Source organism: Mugil cephalus, chromosome 6 (genome assembly GCF_022458985.1).
Source record: "Mugil cephalus isolate CIBA_MC_2020 chromosome 6, CIBA_Mcephalus_1.1, whole genome shotgun sequence".
Classification (NCBI taxonomy): domain Eukaryota; kingdom Metazoa; phylum Chordata; class Actinopteri; order Mugiliformes; family Mugilidae; genus Mugil; species Mugil cephalus.
In genome coordinates this window covers 12,075,531-12,094,687 of record NC_061775.1, presented here as the reverse complement: position 1 = coordinate 12,094,687, position 19,157 = coordinate 12,075,531, and the positions used below count along the sequence as shown (strand labels likewise).

The 19,157-nt window shown below is 42.8% G+C and overlaps 3 protein-coding genes and 2 non-coding genes across 6 annotated transcripts in view; 2 read left to right on the top strand and 3 right to left on the bottom strand.

Moving 5' to 3' along the window:
* rab6ba (RAB6B, member RAS oncogene family a) overlaps positions 1–7,526 on the top strand; it is a 49,171-nt gene extending 41,645 nt beyond the window's left edge. For both annotated transcript variants that reach the window (XM_047587751.1, XM_047587752.1), the window contains exon 8: positions 5,095–7,526. In XM_047587751.1, coding sequence (XP_047443707.1) covers positions 5,095–5,159 — 65 coding nt within the window. In that variant the 3' untranslated portion in view covers positions 5,160–7,526. The remainder of the gene's footprint in view (positions 1–5,094) is intronic.
* Positions 7,527–9,658: 2,132 nt separating this feature from the next.
* Positions 9,659–11,799, bottom strand: im:7152348 (uncharacterized protein LOC559250 homolog). Its single transcript, XM_047587566.1, has 4 exons — positions 11,519–11,799; positions 10,666–11,179; positions 10,176–10,280; positions 9,659–10,088 (listed from the first exon to the last, which is right to left on the bottom strand). The coding sequence occupies exons 2-4, from the start codon at positions 11,019–11,021 to the stop codon at positions 10,043–10,045; spliced, it is 507 nt and encodes a 168-aa protein (XP_047443522.1). The 5' UTR covers positions 11,022–11,179; positions 11,519–11,799; the 3' UTR covers positions 9,659–10,042.
* A 201-nt stretch (positions 11,800–12,000) lies between these two features.
* On the bottom strand, positions 12,001–12,072 carry trnap-ugg. The gene has a single exon. It is a non-coding gene; the product is annotated as a tRNA-Pro (tRNA).
* Positions 12,073–12,426: 354 nt separating this feature from the next.
* On the bottom strand, positions 12,427–12,498 carry trnap-cgg. Its single transcript has one exon. It is a non-coding gene; the product is annotated as a tRNA-Pro (tRNA).
* Positions 12,499–12,889: 391 nt separating this feature from the next.
* Positions 12,890–18,701, top strand: cep63 (centrosomal protein 63). Its single transcript, XM_047587884.1, has 14 exons — positions 12,890–13,349; positions 13,442–13,619; positions 13,865–13,960; positions 14,070–14,153; positions 14,273–14,386; positions 14,549–14,722; positions 15,091–15,236; positions 15,428–15,571; positions 16,262–16,364; positions 16,455–16,658; positions 17,444–17,521; positions 17,665–17,852; positions 17,923–18,235; positions 18,318–18,701. Exons 1-14 carry the CDS (start codon positions 13,309–13,311, stop codon positions 18,513–18,515), a joined length of 2,061 nt encoding a protein of 686 aa, XP_047443840.1. The 5' UTR covers positions 12,890–13,308; the 3' UTR covers positions 18,516–18,701.
* The last annotated feature ends 456 nt before the right edge of the window (positions 18,702–19,157 follow it).

Below are 19,157 nucleotides of genomic sequence, written 5' to 3'. Positions count from 1 at the left end.
ACTTTGTCACCCCATTGAGTGCAATCATTTATGATGAAATGTTCAACACAGGAAAGGGTGAGAACAGTGAAGGGATCTGAACACTGAACAATCTTCATAAACAAATTACCAGTTGTATCGTACAGATAATGAGCTGGATACTGTAGAATGTGTAAAAATAAGTGATGGATTTACCCGCTGAGCTGAAACTGAAATGAGACAGATTATACAATGCAATCAGTACAATACTGTTGTGTATCTGTCTGTTTTTCCTCACATTTATAATGGCCGTTTAAAGAGTGCTTAGCCTTGCACTCGTATAACACTGTTGCATATTCTGCATTTTAACACAGCTGAATTCACAATAAATCGGTCCTCATTTACATATTTCTGTTTCTGTTGTCACACGACAGAATAAGTATGAACCGGTCACTGAAACACAGACCACATGATAATAATCCGTAACCTCCAGGTCGTCTCCAGGCTCTGCGCTGCTAAAATCCTGACTTTATAACCGAGGCATTGTCTGACAAAGTCCTCATGAGAATGAATTTACTAAAACGTCTCTGCTGCGGTTTCTAATATATTTCCATGTAAAATGATAAGTACAGACCGGTAGAAGCAAAAGGCGGTTAGAATGATTGCTCATGGAGAAAGTTAGACATAGCAGACGGTTGCTCTTATTTTTTCCTCTCAGACAGACTCTGAAACAGCTTGTTTGGAACAAGCTGTAGCGGCATGCAGGCATGTATCCGTCTGTGCTCCGTTTTAATTTGAAACTTGAAATACACATTCTGTTGAGTCTTCATTTAACTTTTTAAACGGTGGTATGATCTGGGACGTTTGAGGCTTCAAAGGTGTGAACCAAGTGTCTCGACATAACCGATTCTTTATACGTTAAGCTCGACTTGAAATAAATGTCAAGAATTCAAGAAAACCCAAGGTTAACAAGTCATCTAACGGACAGATTTGAGGATTTAAATAGTCCATCTTTTCTTTTTAGCATCACAGCTAACTGTGGAGTTGAATATATTTACAGCTAAAAGGCTCTGATTGGTTGGAGAATCAATCCAATTTTTAGTTGAGTTCTGCCCCATAATGAAATGACATCCAAGTGTCATGCTACCAGATTCATTTTCTGCTAAGGATTGAGCGTGGCTACCCCTGACCACTGCTTTTTTATATAAAACTCGTTTCCTGGTAATGATCTCAGCCACAAATCAACGTTATAAATCAGCTCTCCGTGGACATATTTTTTATATCAACATCCTTCTGTCACTGTTTCTCCCCTGACACCACCAGTCCCTCATATCCTCCTCAGCACACAACGCAGGGCAGCCATCTCTATGGTAACTGGACGAATCGTGAAATTACTTTTGGTTTTAACATGTGCATATAGCGCTGTGATTACTCCTTCGGTGAGAAGGTGTCCGGCAGGGAGTCCAGAACGACGCTGCAGTATTGATGTGCTGTCACTAAACTTGAATCAGACGGCGACTTGAATGTAGCAAAGAATGCCTGTGTGTGATCTCTCTGATTACATCATCTTTACAGGAAGCCGCTCATCCTTTGCGAACTGCATGACCTAAGTAATAAGTCAGTCGCCTAGTAGCGGCCTCAGTTGTTGAGACCACCGTTTAGTTTTTTTCATTGCAGTCAGTCATATTTCCCGGACGTAACGCATCGCTCCCATTCAGCCAGTTGCCTTTATCTCTCGTCCTGTTTTTTGTCTATAACTTAATGAGGCATAATGGATGTGGGAGCAAGCTGTGTGAGGCGGAGGTGCATTGATGGATGGCAGGTGATGACGGTCCCTCAGCAGCTTTGTGCCTCTGACACCTTCTCTTAATGGAGCAGCTCCTCTGTTATTACATAGTATTGATCTCGCTAGAAGGAGAAGGACATAAAGAGGCACCGTCCAGGACATATTCATGCATGTTACGCAACCTGAAAGCACCTGTATTACCGCCTGCAGTTTAACATATGGCTCATGTGGCTATATTTATTTTATTAAGTAGCAATCTAGGCACTTAAAGCCTTTGAAAGCAGAAAACGTAAAGATATTACCATAAGTGAACAGAATGAGTCTCGGGTTTGTGAATTCAAGCAGGTATTTCTCCAGCATTCACAGTATGTTCTTTGTTCCCTTTAATTGCCGGTTTTAAATTGAGGACAGCCAGGTCACGCTGATTTATGGTGGATGTCAAGGCCTGTGGGGCACAGTCTTCTGCTCGCTTTCTGAGAACAATTTCCCACCTAATCATTGTGTGTCATTACTGCTGCCAGGCTGCAGATAGGGAGAGTAACGGTGCTTGACCCAGATCAAGTGCTGGGGTCATCCATGTTAATAAGAGACCATCAGAAAGCAAAATAAATCACCCCCGACTCACGTGGACTGGAAAAGGACTTGTCAAAGAAAAGTGCTGCTCCATATTTATGGTATAAATAGTTTAAATAGAACAAGTTAAAAGTTATTTTTTGGGGAGAGGGATTGTATAAAAAGTGAACTGCAAACCCAAGTGTGGTCCAATCAAAGACGTACACGTATGACCTTTTCATCAAAGTTCTTGTGAGATAATATTTTCAAAGTTGCTGTAATTATTAAGTATGTCGTAGACCAAATTACATCTAACGGTGTTTTCTTTTAGTGATGCAGCTACCTTCAGCTCTAGGCGTGTGTGCTGTTTCTTGGCACAGCATGCAGATGTTTTCTGCACCAAACAGCAACGTTTTAAACTAGTAGCTGATGACTGATTGTCAGCTAACACGCTGTTCCCCTTTGAAAAAGATGTTGAATAAGACTGATCCAACAAAGAGTCGATATTGGAGACTGTTCATGTGTTTAAAACTCATTAACGAGGCAGGAGTCTTAAATGTTTGTCAGGGCAAGGATATTTATTATATGTGTTCTATATTGAACTCTGCCTAGTGCTATTTATAAATAGATTAAAAATACATTAAAAAAAAGGCAATTAACCAAAGATTTGCAACCCCCTGCAGTACCTGTGTGGACCCACTAGGGGTCATGTTGAAGACCTATGCTTTAAGGCAATGATATGTCAATATTATGTTTATAGCTTTTTGTGCTGCCACCAAGTGGTCACACATGGTGATGAGAGCTACAACAGTAAATACTGCTTTGGATTAGTGGTATTTATTGCATAGATCAGGTGCAATGCTAAATATATTCCTTAAGTCGATGTTTGCAAAGTTTTTTTTTTTGGTTGGGTTTTTGCAGCTGATTCTCTCCGCTTCAGACCACAGCAGACAAAAAGACGTACTCTGCTATGGTAGAATTTATAATATTCCAGTGCTTTTAGACAGGAGGCGTTTGCCGCCGTAGCTGCTGCCGGACATCACGGATGTTGTGTATTTTAAACTGACAGCACCAGCGTTCACCTCTGCCCCTGCACTTCTCAGCTGCCTGCGGTCATACCAGCATGACCAGCACACAGTGCTGCTACCTCATATGATCTCAACACACGGCTAAATAGAGCCAGTTGTAGCTTTAAATAGAGGCCAGCGACATGACACCGCCACAACAAAGGTAACTTCACCTTGTTGTGGTTTGTTGATGTAGTATTTAGCTTTCTAAGGTCCCACATGGCACCGTGGCTGCAATGCTAAACATACCAGTAGTACATGACTCCATAGTTCCCTCTGAATGCATCTAAATACCTTCTATCTGGTCTCGGTATAAAGTACATCCATGATGTTTGTTAACACAAGATATGTGTTTTTCATCCATGGTTCAGTTCAAGCAGCCACGAATAACGATTCTGACAACAAAGACCAACAACAGCTTAAGTCTGGTTTCCACAAATTTGAACTTTAGTTGCACTCGTACTGCACTCGGCTGGACCTCCACTCACAGCTGTGTCACTGTCGAGTCCAAATCCTTCAGGGGGCTGAGAAAATACATTTTCAGGGCCTTTAAGCCCTCCTTCTATTATTAGGCACCCTCATGAACTACTTTGGCAAACCCATACAAAATATGTTTACTGGATGTTCGTAATCACTGCAGAGAAAATGAGGTAGACTAACTATACAGCACACACACACACACACACACACACACACACACACACACACACACACACAGAGTTGTCAGACTAAAATATTCACGACTGATGGGGCTCATTTGGTTTGGTGATGTTGGCGGCTGAGGTGAGCCTCCAGATTCCTAATGGAAACCGATCCAAATGGCAACACTCAAGGGTGTTTCTTTTAAACACTGGCCTGGAAATGACAACACATCACGTTGACATGCCACCATAACATTTGAAAAAAAAAACACACACATGAACTGCTGCCTGGAAAACTTGGCAGCAGCCACAGTGCGGAGCTCCTCTATAGGATGGCCATATGACAGACATAGTGGGACTGTTCCTAGCCTCACTTACAGTATGTAGGCCACATTTTTTTTTTGTAGGCCTCCTCCTTATACTTGCATAATGTTCTGCAGAAAAAAGGGGATAATGAGTAGTCTGCTGCTGCACTGGCACATTTACCAGCATAGAAGCAGGCATGATGCACCAGTTCCTTGAGACAGAGGAGCTCGTTCTCAGAGCGTAGGATAAAAAAAATAAATAAATAAAAAACACCCCGGAGGGTTCATCAGGAATAACACCTCATCTGCATGGTGATAAAGCTGCAAAACGATTCTGACTTACAGCAACAACTCATTAACACACCATTGTGCCTCAGCTTTAACTGTTGCACTGCAGCACCAGTGACTTCAGCCAACATTCATTCTCAGTTTATTTCCCCACTGACAATAGAGAAGAGGATTTTTTTTAGAATAGCAGCTCTCTGCTTTGAGAAAGGATCTCAGGATTGTCGGGATGTGCTTGAATAAAAATGACAGTGTATAACAGTTTGTTAACACCTTCAGTTAGTTACGCAGTCACAATTGTCAATGGAAAAATAGAGTAATGGAAATACCACCATCTAGTGGTAGCGAATCGATGCTGCAGTCTGTCAGAAAACGATCTTTGCTTGCAGCTCCTCTTGCAAAATATCTCCACTGACTCATCTGTTTATGTGATTACAACTATATACAACCTGTGTTATTACTCTGCCTGTGTCCAAAACTTCCTTAACCTTCTCCTCCAGTGATCGACATCAAGTTGGACAAACCGCAGGAGCCCCAGACCACTGAAGGCGGCTGTTCCTGTTAATACCCCCACACCCATCCTGGAGAAAAAAAAAACATCATTTGCACCACACGCTTGTTATGTTGCTTCCTATCGGTTAACCCGCAGTTGACTTTGCACGCTGAGAATCTGGCCTCCTCACCTGACTATCCGTCGTTGGTTGGAACTAGCAATATTTGGATTTGGTTCTAAAGTAGTGTGGTCTACATTATTAACGAAACTGCCAAAATGAAAGTCTAAAAGTTGATTAAAAAAAAATATATATATATGTGAAAAACAGATCCCCAAGTTGAATATGTGTAAAAAAAAAAAAAAAATAATTGCCAGAAGAGGAAGTTCCCCCCGTTTCTTTTTGTAATTTTGTATCTTCAGGGAATTGTCTCTGGAAAGGTTCGAACAAACAGGCGAGCTCTGCGTTTGAGAGCTTGATGAGGGCAGATGATCTTAAATGCATTCTTATGGATGCCACTGTCGTTATGGGAAAATACAGAAATCCTGGCCCAATCTTTGCCCCGACACTTAACCACAGCAAACTCACACATAGCAACTTTACCCCTGTACTAACCGTCTCCAGGCCGTCTAACCAATCACAGCCCATAACTCAGCTGGGATCCATAATTTGGCGTTCCAGACGTTACAGGACGAACTGAACAGTCACAGTCTTGATGCATGCCTCGTTTTTGAGCATAGGTACCGTCTTACCCGTGTACACAAGTTTGAATATGTAAATGGTAACATTACGCCAGGGACTCGATGCACTCTGACGGCGACTAGTCCAAGTCCTTTTTGTTCATGAACCTGATTTGTATGCTCCTTTTTTTTGTTTTGCTTTTTTTTGTGTGTGTAAATGTGTGCTTTCTGTATAGGCAGCATTGGAGTGAAGTTACATAGAGGGCCACTGCCAAAACATTCTCGCCACATTACGGCACCTTTTTAGGTCAGCGCTCGTTCGCCCCCCACCACCCCCACCACCCTCACACTCACAACAACGTGACAGCCGCCGTTGTATTGTGTGACATCTCTGTATTTGTGATAGTCTGAATCAAAGCGCTCGTCCTTGTGTCACGGAGGACGGTGAACACAAAGCTCTCTGTGTGGTGATCTGTAGACTGTAACGCGGGTTCTGTGATCCGAGCAGACTTTTAACATTGTAAATCTAATTTGCACATGTAGACCTTTCAGGTGAATATGAAGTTACTGAGAAGCTTCATTGTAAATGTACAGTCACTGAAATCGATGACATGTCTGATTGTCATAGAAACTGTCGCATAACGTGTTCCCACGGAGATGAGGTTTTCTTTGCTGCTTGTGTTTAAACTAACTACTGACGTTGGCGTTATGCAATGTTGCAATGGTGTTTAGAACTTGTCTTTTCTTTTTTCTTTCTTTCTTTTTTTGTTGTTTCAGAGCCAGGTATCATAACGTACTGGTGGTGAGGTCAGCCAGTGTTGAGAACACTACTTTGATTTGACTTGTCTATGAAGTGAAATCATTTCTGCACTTTTTTCAGAACATGTTTTAGATTTAGCGTGACAGTGTGAGTCTTAGAAACATGATTAAAACATAATCTTTATCTCCACGTCATTTGGAGTACTGTGTCTTAGAGTAGAGAGTCCAACATTTAGGAATAGTTCACCCATGTTGTCCAAAAAGGGGAGCACTCTTGTGAAAACTAGTGAACGTTTCTAACCCACATAATGAGCCAAATATGAATAACAATAATAATAATAATAATGACAACAATAATAATAATGATAATGATAAGAGACAGAGTTGGATCAAATATCACAGGAGATCTCGACTGGAACACACTTTCTTTTGGGAGGGTTTGAGAATGACGGACAAGGTTGCATTTCAAGTTTGAATCTCTAGAATAAAAACAAAAGAAAAGCATTGTAATGTATGAGCCCTCTGTGTTGCTGCCTATTTATCTCACAACAGGAATGTTCTGCTCTCATTACTGAGCGCACGGCCTTGGAAGGAGAGCGCCTTCTGAAAAATTGACTCATGTATTTTTTAAATGAGGACAAAACGATTAAGTAGCTCGAGACACTCCTTTGTATTTATTCCCCTTTAAATTTGAAAGTAGATTTGCCCCACCTTTGTTTTCCTGAAGGCCCATTTTAACGTAAACATTCCCTGGAAATGGACCAAGTGATGCAACAAAAGTCTTGTCCGAGGAGGAGGAGGAGGAGGAGGAGGAGGGGGAGGAGGTGGGGGGGTATGCGTTTTCAGATTGGGGAGGGGCTACTGTCATTCCCTGGGTGTGTGTATGTTCTGTCACAGCTCTGTGCAGCAGACCTGATCAGTCCAGAGCTGACTCTCCATCCACACTGTACAGAGATCTAGCATGTCTCTCCAAACGATTAATAAAGATGTCTTATTACCAAAGCTGCTTTTATTCATTTTTTTTAAAAAACACACACACTTTGTATCTATGAAGCACATGCACATCTGTCTCCTTAGCACTCGCTGGTCACATTGACTATTTCTAGTCTTTTCATTGATGAGTCTCAGACCACACAAAGTTTAGACTTTGCTCGTCCCACAATAAAACCCTGAAAGGGTTCAGTATTAGTAATATTGGTCTTGAAGCTTGATTATGTAGGTCACCGATAATGACACCGTGGTTGTGTTGAACAAACACTCTTTGCATGTCGTGGCGTGCATGGTTTCTGCTTTGAGTCATCACCGTATATCCCCGGTTTCTCCTCATGACTGGATGGAGTTCAGCCAACTGTTCAGTTTCTCGTTTGGCCAAGCCTGGATTAACCCGAAAAGCAGGGCAGAGAAGGGCTGTTGAGTCTGAGCCTCCGCCCTTATTATTTTTAGTGATTGTTTAAAATCTATAAAATTAAAAACTTTTCTATCTATTCAGGTCCCTTGAAAACTCAATAATTGAATTGTTTATAAGGTAAATAACGTGCACGTCACTGTAGCCAGAAGCTGCACTTAGCTCTGCTCTAAGGTAGCCTAGCTAGCTTTTAGCACTATCCTTTTCCACTGTGTGACCAGATTCAGCTGTTGCATTATTTGTGGGATTTTGCACACATAGCATCAAATCTAATTTTATAAATACAAGAAAGCTTAAGTTTTATTTCTTGCTCTGTTCCACCTGCTTAAATGACATATCTTTATGGCATCACAGTGTGTAGGATAACACAGATTATGCTCTTAATTTATAAAAAGTATATATGATAACCGAGTCATTTGAGTAACTTTCTTAGTTACTCCTAAGTCCTGTCCCAGACTTACTGTACAGTACACGTTCACGCAGAGTATTTGTGTGGAGTACACATACTCAGACAGGAATCGCTCGGTATAATTAGCGTTACCGATGGAACCGTGTTGCGCCACACTTTTGTGGCACAGATTCCTCATCAGGTTCCCGCCACCAAATATTTCTGTGGCTTCTGGTCTAATAGCTGCCTCATTAAGCCGTAGTAGTAGTGTTGCTACAATTGTCGAGTTGAGAGGCTCTTTGAATTTCTCCACGTTCCAGAGGGAAATGTCATACTTTTAGTTGCACTACATTTATTATCCGACTGCGATTAATGTTTTATATATATGGCTGTTAAAGAGCTGAAAAATAAATCTGCACTTTTACTCTGAGAAACTTTTGAACGTGGCTCAGGGTCAGGTGACACATATTTGTAGTATTTTTTTTGTTACTGTACTGCTGTTTGCATAAGTGAGTGAGCCACACGCAGTGGGAGTTGTTTCCCGCTCTGGTTCCACCTTAATCCCAACGATAACAATGCCAGGGCCACACTGGGAGCCGGTAAACACGTTGCGAAACTGAAACTTGTGCTTTGCCACTTTCACAACACTGTTTTTGTTTGTCACCGCCGGCTCCTCTGATGCCAGTTCATTAGGGACTTGGACGCAGCTCCCTGTTTGGCAATTTTGGAATCACTGCCTTGAGAATCTGACATCTAGAGACACAATAACACGCTTAAATATGACGTGTGTGTGTGTTTCCCCAGGCTGACAGTTAAGGCAGTTACTCACGAAACCAGTGTGTCGACTTTTTATCCCCATTAGTGTGACTCCAAAAAAAGACATTGACCTCGATATGAGCGAGGTGCCAGACACTTTCATCCTCAGACTGAGATTAAATTCCTTCTCTCCATCTCAAAACGCCACATTTGTGAGCAAGAACATTTCTCTTTCCATCGTGATGGTCCAGTTTTTCTGACACTTTCAAGCATGGAAAAGTTGCCAGATGCTTGATGAATGGAGTTTATAATCTGCTTTCATGGCTGAATGAGTCCTTTGTGGCCGGTTTGTGTTGTATGCCCTCCACACAAAAGTAATATTCACATTATCCTCTTCAGAAATCTCCCACCGGCTTTACTTTTTTTTTTTTTTAGTCACTTTAATACTTAATGCACCATAAATGATGCACACAGCAAAGTAGGAAAGTGTCATGTCTTTGCTTTGAGCTCATGATTCTTTCAGGTGACGGTCGTCTCCTAAAGCCACATTATAAGCATTAAAAAAACAACAGGAGGGATGAAGAATTACCTTAAAAAATAGTTTTATTAAATACTTTTTTCAGCTATCTATCATACATAAAGAAAACAATAAGTTATGTTCAATGTCCAGCAGTTTGAACGGAGGGGGAGACCATCTGTTGTGAAGGGTCTTGGGGTGTTTGCCCCGTTAGGACAGCTGAGCTAAATCCCAGCACCAGCTGGGAGAATTAAGCCTCGAATAAATAATGGGGAGACAGGCCACCTTTGCCTGAGGACAAAACAATGTCTTGACAGGAGCACAAATGGATTCTTGATCCTCAACGGCTTCAGCTTCACCGACAAAGCTGAGTTGGTTCCTCTGGTGACGTCTGCCCAACAGCAGAATGACGTCCTGAGAGCAGCGGCTCGGCACATCGCTCCTCTCTCGTTTCAGAGCGTCTCTTCGGTTGAAAGCCTGCGCCACGATTTGATTTCCCTTCAAAATGAGACAAACAGAAGAAAACATTAGTGCACCGCTCTCACCCCTGTTACAGTTTCATTTTACCACCAAATCTGAGCTTACACATTGCTGCCAGGGACGATCCTCTCCTGCTGCTGCTTCGTCAGGCTGAACTTTCTGAAGAACGTCGGCAGTTTCAGCTTTGCTCTGCCGGCTCTCGAGGAAACGCTGAAAAAAGCAAAGAAGAGCCTGCGTCAGACAGTGTTGCGCTGTAGAGCTGAGGTGCTAATGAGAAGCTTGTGGACATAACGGCCTGCTTAACGCTGACCTGTAAAAACCTCGGTATGGCTGGAATTTCAAATTCAAAACTCTTTCTAAGGAGTTTCTAACCTCTATTTACATTTCGGTCATTATTCTTTTTATGGCAACAGCATGTTGCATTAGGTCACCGCTTTGGAAAAACTCCCTTATTTATTCTTGTCTAGGTCAGCTGCTCAGGTAGAATGAGTAATAACACAACAGTGTGAGATACTCAGAAGGCCGATACACAAATGGAAACTATTTTTTCCGTGTATGCGTGTGCAGGTATGTGTATTTACTGTAATGAACCCACCATCCAGCCTGTAATGAGGTGTCCTGTTTGGCCTCTGTCCTCTCCTCCTCAGCTTTGTCCTTACATCCGTCCCCCTCCTTCTCCTCCGCTCCATCTTCATCCACGTCCTCCGGTATCTGCTCCCACAACTTGCCGTCGACCCAAAGAGCTTCCTGCAAGCTGAGGCCTTGGCCTACGCAGGTCACCCGGCGACACAGCGGGCAGGCCACGGTGAGCCACCCACTCGAAACCTGCGAGATGGTCTCCAGGCACTGGTCGCAGAAGGTGTGCCTGCAGTGGAGCACCCGGGGGGTCCTGTCTGTCCGGGTGTAGGGCTGAAGGCAGACGCTGCACTCGCCGTCCTCACACAGAACCATGGTCTGGCCGGACCGGTGGACCTCACGATGTGACGAGTTTCCTCACAAAAAATCACCCCGTCTGGATGATCTGGAGCCTGTGGGTCCCAGAGAGAAGTCCTCCTGGAGACGGTTTACAAACAGGCAATGATGGCAAGTGATGAAGGTGGGTCCCAAATCTGAAAGGTTGTGTTAAATGAAAAGGTTAGTTATAGTTAAGGTTATAGTTTTATTAGTTTTATTTAGGTTTAGCACATGGCACTGATGAGTAGCATTTAAATTACACTTCTAAATGAAAATTAGTCATAGTGAAAAAAATATATACAGGTACAAATGATTTTCATCTGTAGATTAGCAATGAAAAATACACAAATGTAATATCAATCAATCAAACTGTATTTACATTAGCACCTTTCATACTAATTAATTGCAAACCAATGTGATTCACACATAAAACAAACAAATATTAAACAAGGCAAAAAGAAAAAAGGTTTAAAGTAATAAAACAGTGTACTTACAGCAGGTTTCTGCATAAAAACAGCAGAATATTGTCAGAGCAGGTCCAGCGCTCTTCAGATGTGTGTTGAAGTGTCTCAGCCTCTGTGCAGCTCAGCCTCACTGTATTGAATGGTGTCAAAGAGCCGGCTCGTCTGCCGCCTGTTAGGACTCTTTCTGTCTGTCGAGTCTGTGGGGGTGGAATAAAAACGTCCTTCTCGCTCTCCCTTTTTCCTTCTCACGGGCTAAACCCTCCCCTCACAACAGCTGGGGAAGCAGAGCAGCGGAGACGCTCTTTGTTCAGTCTGGGCGGAAGGCAGGTGGAGCAATGGGTGTGGGAGGTTGAGGAGAAATAGAGGGTTGGCTGGGAGGATGGGGGTGGGGGTGGAAGCAAGTAGTGATGTGATGTGATGTGATGTAAATAGAGTCATGTACAAATCTACGGAAAGTACCGAACGACATATGTCTTTAAAAGAAAAAAGTGTGTATTTTTGTATGAAAAGGAGGGCTCGTCCGGGATTTGAACCCGGGACCTCTCGCACCCAAAGCGAGAATCATACCCCTAGACCAACGAGCCACATGCATGAAGGTTTGGTGGTGCGGTTTTAAAGGCACCGAGGTTCAAGTTGTTCATATTTTTAAATATTTATATTTTATATGATATATATTATATATTTATATTATATATATATTATAATATATAATCCCCTTCAGATTAATCTTTTATTTGAATTTATTCACACCTGTTTCAGTTGTTGCTGCCAGTACCTAATAGCTAGCTAACGTTTGGGTTGATCTACAAGGTAGCTAATACAAAAAGATAAAGTCTATTATGACTCACTAATGAGGGAAATGATGTGTTCGTGTGTTTATCGGTAAAAAAATTATGTGGACGTTGACGTTTCATAGGGTAATTGATAATCCAAAAATTGGGCTCGTCCGGGATTTGAACCCGGGACCTCTCGCACCCGAAGCGAGAATCATACCCCTAGACCAACGAGCCACGTGTTCAAACGGGATGACACAACTGGTTTTAATCAAGTCTGTAGTAACCACCCAACATGTTTTTTTTCTCGTTTGCATGAGTTCTGGACCAGTTTTGAATCGACTATGGTATATTCCTATATGTAAGGACGATTATTTATTATCATTACACTAGAAAATTGCAATGTCTGTCCTGGTTTGCCGCAAGACTACCTTCGAAGTGAACTGAGAAAAACAACTTCACGCCGTATGCTACATAACGCATGGAGATGCCACTATTATTTCAGCGTCCGTCTTAAAAATTGACACCATAGGCAAATAGTTGTATTGAATAATTTGCGACTTTTGATTTTTTCGAGATACCTGAACGCTAACCAGTGCAATAACCGTTGAAGATTAACGTAAAGCGTGTTGACGTCGCCGCTTGAGGGTGGAGTTACCGCCTTACGTCAGGAAATCATTTCTAGCCAAGTTGTGGAGTGTTTCTCAGTTAAACATGTAAACAAACATAGTTTGGCTCGCTGGAACTAGCTAACGCTGGCTGTTATCGTTCGTTGACCTCATTAGAAACTTAAATCCTCTATAAACCGGCGCTAAGTGTTAGCTGTAGTCCGAACAAAGTTTTTGTAGTTGTTTAAATCTATCCCGCGCAACGTAGCGGACCGGTTGCAGCTAAGTTTGATGATAGCTAGTAACGTCCATGCCGTCAGGTTGCTAGGTAAATCAATTTAGCGCATAGGGCGAATCGGCTTCAATGTATTCTCAGAGGCACTATACCATAAGTTAATGGTGAAGACGTTACTGACGCGGACAGCTCACTTCCAACAACATGGAGGCTTCTTTGGGGTCAATGCTGAGCCCTGACCTAAGGTAATATGAAGCCCGTGACTGGCTGACTAACTTGTCACTTCTTACTACAGCCTCTTGGTTAACGTCAGCATTTTTCTGTATGTGTCCTCCAGCTCTGTCCTGTCATCCTGTGAGCCAGAGCTTCAGGAGCTGATGAAGCAGATTGACATCATGATCAATCACCAGAGGAGGGAATGGGAAGCTGAGGTCAGGGCCTTGGAGCTCAGACTGAAAACTGGAGATGAGGAGCTTTTAACCTCAAGGAACATAATTGACCGGAGGGACCTGGAGGTGAAGTATAAGACACAAACTAAAAGCTATGTAGTGTATCGTGAAGCAGCTATTCTATCAAGATTTTTTTGAATTTTCCAATGGGGATCAAACAAGCCTTCTCTGTTTCACTTAATATAAGGGCTTGTTTAATTAGCTCTTATTATGCAGCTATCTGTAACATTTTGAGAAGCATAAATGTCCATCTTACTGTAAGGTGATGTTCAACTCACATTTTTACAATTCCATAATCCCTCTGATTATAGATCGGATTGCTCCGCCGACAGCTAGAAGAAGTTCAGACGGGTCGAAAGGAGTTAGTTACAAAGTATGAGCAACAGCTACAGAAGGTCAGAGAAGAGGTGAGACAATTTATCAGTCCGTTAGCTCTTTGCACTTGTGTTTACGTAAAATGGTTGTTCACATATTTGGTTGATTTGGTTTCATTCGGATGAACATTGTTTGTGGCAGCTGGATAAATTAAAGAGAAGTTACCAGAAGATTCAGCGTAAACAAATCAAGGAGACTAGTGGAGGAGCGAGAGACCATTCAAAGGTAACATGACTCAGTAAAAAGCTTTGCATTAAATCCAGACATCACCTCAGTCTTATACAAATTGCCCATTCCTACCACCTGCTCATGTGGTGGATGATTATCCTTACATCTTCCTGCAGGAATATCATGAGCGCTCTGTGGACTGGGAGCAGCAGCGTTCCCAGCACCAAAAACACCTCAGAGTCCTGGAGTCCCAGAACAAGAGCCTGACTGATGAGCTCTCACGCATGAAAGTAAAAGCAAATTTTTAACCTTAACCTTGTGATGCCAAGTCAGACTTACATGCTGAAGTTAAAAGAATAAAAAAGATAAAGTGTATTGTAACTCGTGGAAATAGGGATTGTGACAGAAACCAGGTAATTTTTGACATGTGCAATCTGTCCCTTGATTTCCAGTTGCAGTTGGCATCAAGGCAAGAAGAAAGAGAGCACAGGGAGTGCTGTTTAGAGGTGCAGTGTTTGCGTACTCAGCTAGAGAAGGCTCAGGGCAGCCTGCACTCACAGGAGCTGGAACTGGAGCGTCTGCGAGCGCTTCAGACATGGCTGGGAGAGTACCAGGCAGAGCAGCAGGTCGGAACCTTTTTTTTTCCATCCTTCCAGTCTTTGTTGATCATATCACTATCCCTCAGGTTTATCCTGTGTACTTTTACAACTTTGTGACTGTAAACCAGTTAAAACTTCCCCCGGTAGTATTTTGTATAGTTATCTGACACACACGTTTTAACAATCAAACACTGCTGATAGGGGTCTGAAAAATGCGTGAACACTTCTTCCATTTCTGTGATTCAACAAATATAAATCATTTTAACAAAATGTAGCCAGTCTTGAACCTCTTGACTGCCGTCTCAAGCTACACAAAAGCTTGACGGACCCACAGCAACAGCAAGGAGAAAGTCTTTGTCAGTACGTTCACATATGTTTTATTCACGGTTCTACAGCTGCTCTCAGAGGAACGGGAGGAGCTCCACGCCACACTGGACTCCCAGGATGCATTTGTACGGAGAACCAGTCTTGAGCACCAAAGGTTTCGTAAGGAAGCTGCCAGACTCAACCAAATACTGGAAACTAAAGATCAAGTCATTCGGTGGGTGAATGTTGCCTTTGATATGTTATGATGTACGGTAGTACCGCAAAGTAAACACAAGGGGTCACTGTGTACCAACGGTGTGGGAGGGAGTATTGTTAAGTAGTTACAGTTGCTTTGCTGCGGTCCAAAGAAAGCTTGTAAAATAATGTAATCCTCTCAGTGTTTATTGGATGTTCTTCTACGTGCAGCTCTCTGGAGGACTGCCTGGCATCTCAAGGCTGTGCTAATGTTGCAACCCTCAGACAAGAACTGGAGAAGACTGCTGCCAAGCTTCAGTGTGCCCAAGCTTGTGAGGTCCAGCTCAAGGCAGAGCTGGCGTGTCTCAAAGAGAGGTGAATGCTGGCTACTTTAAAAATAGACTCCTATGATTCATACTGACTGTTTATAGGATTCAAAATAAGTAGTTTTTTAAGAACCTGAACCTACTTTGTTGTTGACAATACTGAGAGAGATAGTTCCAGGTATACGTCCAGAAATAACTGAAGCCGGTGTCCAACAAAAACATCAACAAGAGTTTTCCACTGTTGACATCTTGCTCGCAGCCATCATGTCAGCCTGAATGTTTTTGTTGTGCTTTCCCTGAAAATGAGAGCTGAAGGTCGTCATTCATCAGAGGAAAGCAAATCCTGCTGGTCCCACTAATTTTCAAACAAAACAGAAACACTTCACGAGGTAAACACTGTAGTGTGGATCAGGCGGCTTTCTCATCCCATCTTTTATTGTTGGAATTTGTGGTGTTGAAATCTAAATCTAAATAAATAAATGCCAATTCAGTTTTATGTTGATATAACTCATAGTTTGTCTCAGAGCTTCTTCTGCGGATAATAAAAAGGGTGGTTCTTCAAGTGTTAGTTTTACAAGCTGATATTACCCTGAGGTAAAGTAAAAGAAGAAGAGAGCTGTGTATTTACACAACAATAAGTTCCAGAGTCTTCAAAACCGAGTACTGAATTGATTCCTTTCATATCTTTATTTGGTGTTTTGAATTTTCTAAGTCATTGGTTTCCATATTATGTGCTCAGGCTGGAGAAGGTGAGCAGACAGAGAGGTGACCGATTAAAGACAGAGCAGGAACTGATGAACCTGAAAGTGGAAGGTGACCTCTCTGTTGCTGAAATGAAAAAGGTCAGAGAACTACTGTAACTCACGGACATTTTATAACTCTTTTTGCCCTTTGACGTTCAACTCTGCATCAAGTTATGAATTTCTCTCCAGCTCAGAGAGGAGCTTCACAGGGCCAAGCAGACCCACAGCGGTGAATTAGAGGGAATGAGGCAGGAGGTGTCAAAGCTGACCAGCGAGCTGCACCAGCGTGACCTCGCCATCGCCTCCCTGAGCGGCTCCTCGCCCAACATCAAGCAGCAGCAGCAGCTTTGTGGCAATGTGGAGCGACCAGAACAGAGGATGGCAGAGCTTAAAGTGAGTTACTACCGCTCTAGCTATGAAATTATTTAACATACGAAAAAAACAACAAATAAAAGTGCTGTTGAAGTCTAATGAGATCAAAGCTACTCAGTTGTGACAGATTCTTAAAGCAGGAGGCTCCTTTATCACAAGTAATTACAACTGATTCTCTTCATGTAATTGGATCCATAAGTTTCTTATTGTGCTGGAAAATGTGCTTTGGAATCATTCTTCTGTATGTTTATCAACAAACCGTTGGATAAATGCCAATTTTCCAATGTTTTTCTGTCACAAGTCCCTGGAAAAAGTCACTGCCTGTTTCTCTCATTGTTCCACTTTGCTCAGAAGTTTCCACATTAGGAAAATTAAGCTTATTTGTCATCTGATGTGTCAGAAGCTCGACAGTCTCAACTTCTACCTAAGCGTCGTCCTCTGAACATATTGTACACCTTTTGGGCTGCTCCATCCTGCATCAAATCCGACAGACTACAAGCGAAGCAACATGTCTGCTGTCATGTTAGCGATGTGCAGTTCTGCAGCCGCACCTTGAAAGACGCTGAACATTCAGAAACTGCTTTAATTCTCCTGAGTGAAGACTTTCCTGGGAGTAAAACGATCTCTTCACTACTCAATTCAGATCCTGGTTCATCTGAGGGGAAACTGTGGTGGGGTTTTGAATTTTAACCTGTTTTACGCCTGCTTTATTAAATGATTTTTGTTTCATCTTCATCTTTGTTTATGACAACCTGTAACATGCCAACGCTTATGGTCTTATTTTATGACTCTGTCTGATGACTCAGGCACAGCTGGAGACTCTACAAACCGAGAACCAGGATTTGAAAGGTCTGCTGCAGAGACTGTACTCTCAATCACCCACGGTTTGTCTGCTTTGACATATTTATATAGTCATCGCACAGATTTACAGCTGGTAGCAGCCAGGAACTGTTGTCATTTCAGTGTTGTTTCTAAATGTGACTCACCCGGCCTTGGTTTTTACTTCCTAAATCTCTCCTCTCCACAGAGCGGCAGCTCAGAGCGAGGTCCAAACTCTGCGTCTCCTCTGAGCAGATTGGAACAAGAGAATCGTCAGTTAAAACTGGCTCTTTCCAAGATGCGGCCACAGCTTGAAGTGTCCACGGAGACCTGTCAGGACAAATATGAAAGAGCTCTGCTCAGTCATGCCATAACAGACCAACCAGCTCACGACAGGTATATGGAACGCACGCAGGGAAACACACGCACAAAACCTTCAAGACCTATGACACTCGTCTTGTTGCAGGGCGCAGGAGGACATGGTGGCCACGAATGCTAAGCCGCAGGAGAACACCACTCACCATGAAGGGGAAATCCAGAGGCTCTTTAAAGAGCTGCATACTCTGTCCCAGTCCCCCACAGAGCAGCCCTGCAGCCAGACCCACCACAGCAGGCCTCACTCTTCGTCATCCTCCAGCAGCAGCTCCAGCACCACTAGACTGTCCAGGAGAAACTTGGTGTCTGTCCTAAGCACCAATCAGTCTGCTGCTGAGGGACGGAGCTCAAGCTCTGAAGACTCTATGACCAGAGACAAAAACATTCCATCCCCTTTTTCAGAGGTGAGACTGATCATCAGTTTAGATTTATGACTTCTTTATTTAGCAAAGACACCTAAAGTTGAGTTTTTTCTCTCTCTTTCAGGAGCTTTTGTCATTGTCGCCCATGAACTCGGTGGTCACTCGTTTCCTGGAGGAAGAGAGCTTGTTGTCCAAGGAGATGATGCAGAAGCTGGACAGCCACATCCAGAGCATGAAAGAGGACAACATGAGGACAGTGCACAGGTTCCTCCCTAATGGCCTTGGACTCGAGTCTGCACAGGCCTCAGTGGTTGAGTCATAGCAGCAGCAGCAGCAGCAGCAGCAGTGATTGTGTTGTTGTGCTTGATTATGTTGCCAAGACTGAGAGCAGGCGGAAAGGTTTGTACCACACTTGACTGAACATCTGTTTCTACTTTTCGTATGGCAACTCAGACCTTAGACTTCAAGTGTTTCTGAAGAACTCTCAGAATTACATTTTATACCATTACATTTCCAGTGCAATTTTTTTTGTTGTTGTTGAATTTACCTTGGTACCAGCAGAAGCTGAAATGAAGTTTTTCAGCCTTGTTTTAAGTAGACGTCACATCAGAGTAATCTCGAAGAACAGGTGCTGACAAAGGTCCTTTAAATAAATACTTTTCCGCCAACTGACATCTAGTGTCAGTTGAACCGCAAAGATTACAGCCCACTGCTGACAAGTGTACTGTACATGTCCTGTGCCTCCATGAGATAGTAAAAGCCTCTCTAGACTGTTATCTAAAACACACTGTGCTATTTCAGACTGTGACAGTCTAAACGTCTTATTAGCACAGACCAAAGCTACAACTGTAATATTCTGCTTTCCAATCCACTTGTTTTTAGCTTTTAGCTTAAGGGCTGCAACTAATTGTTATTTTACTGAGACGAGGAGAAGCAGTTCTGCTCTAATCGGTTATTCCAGTCA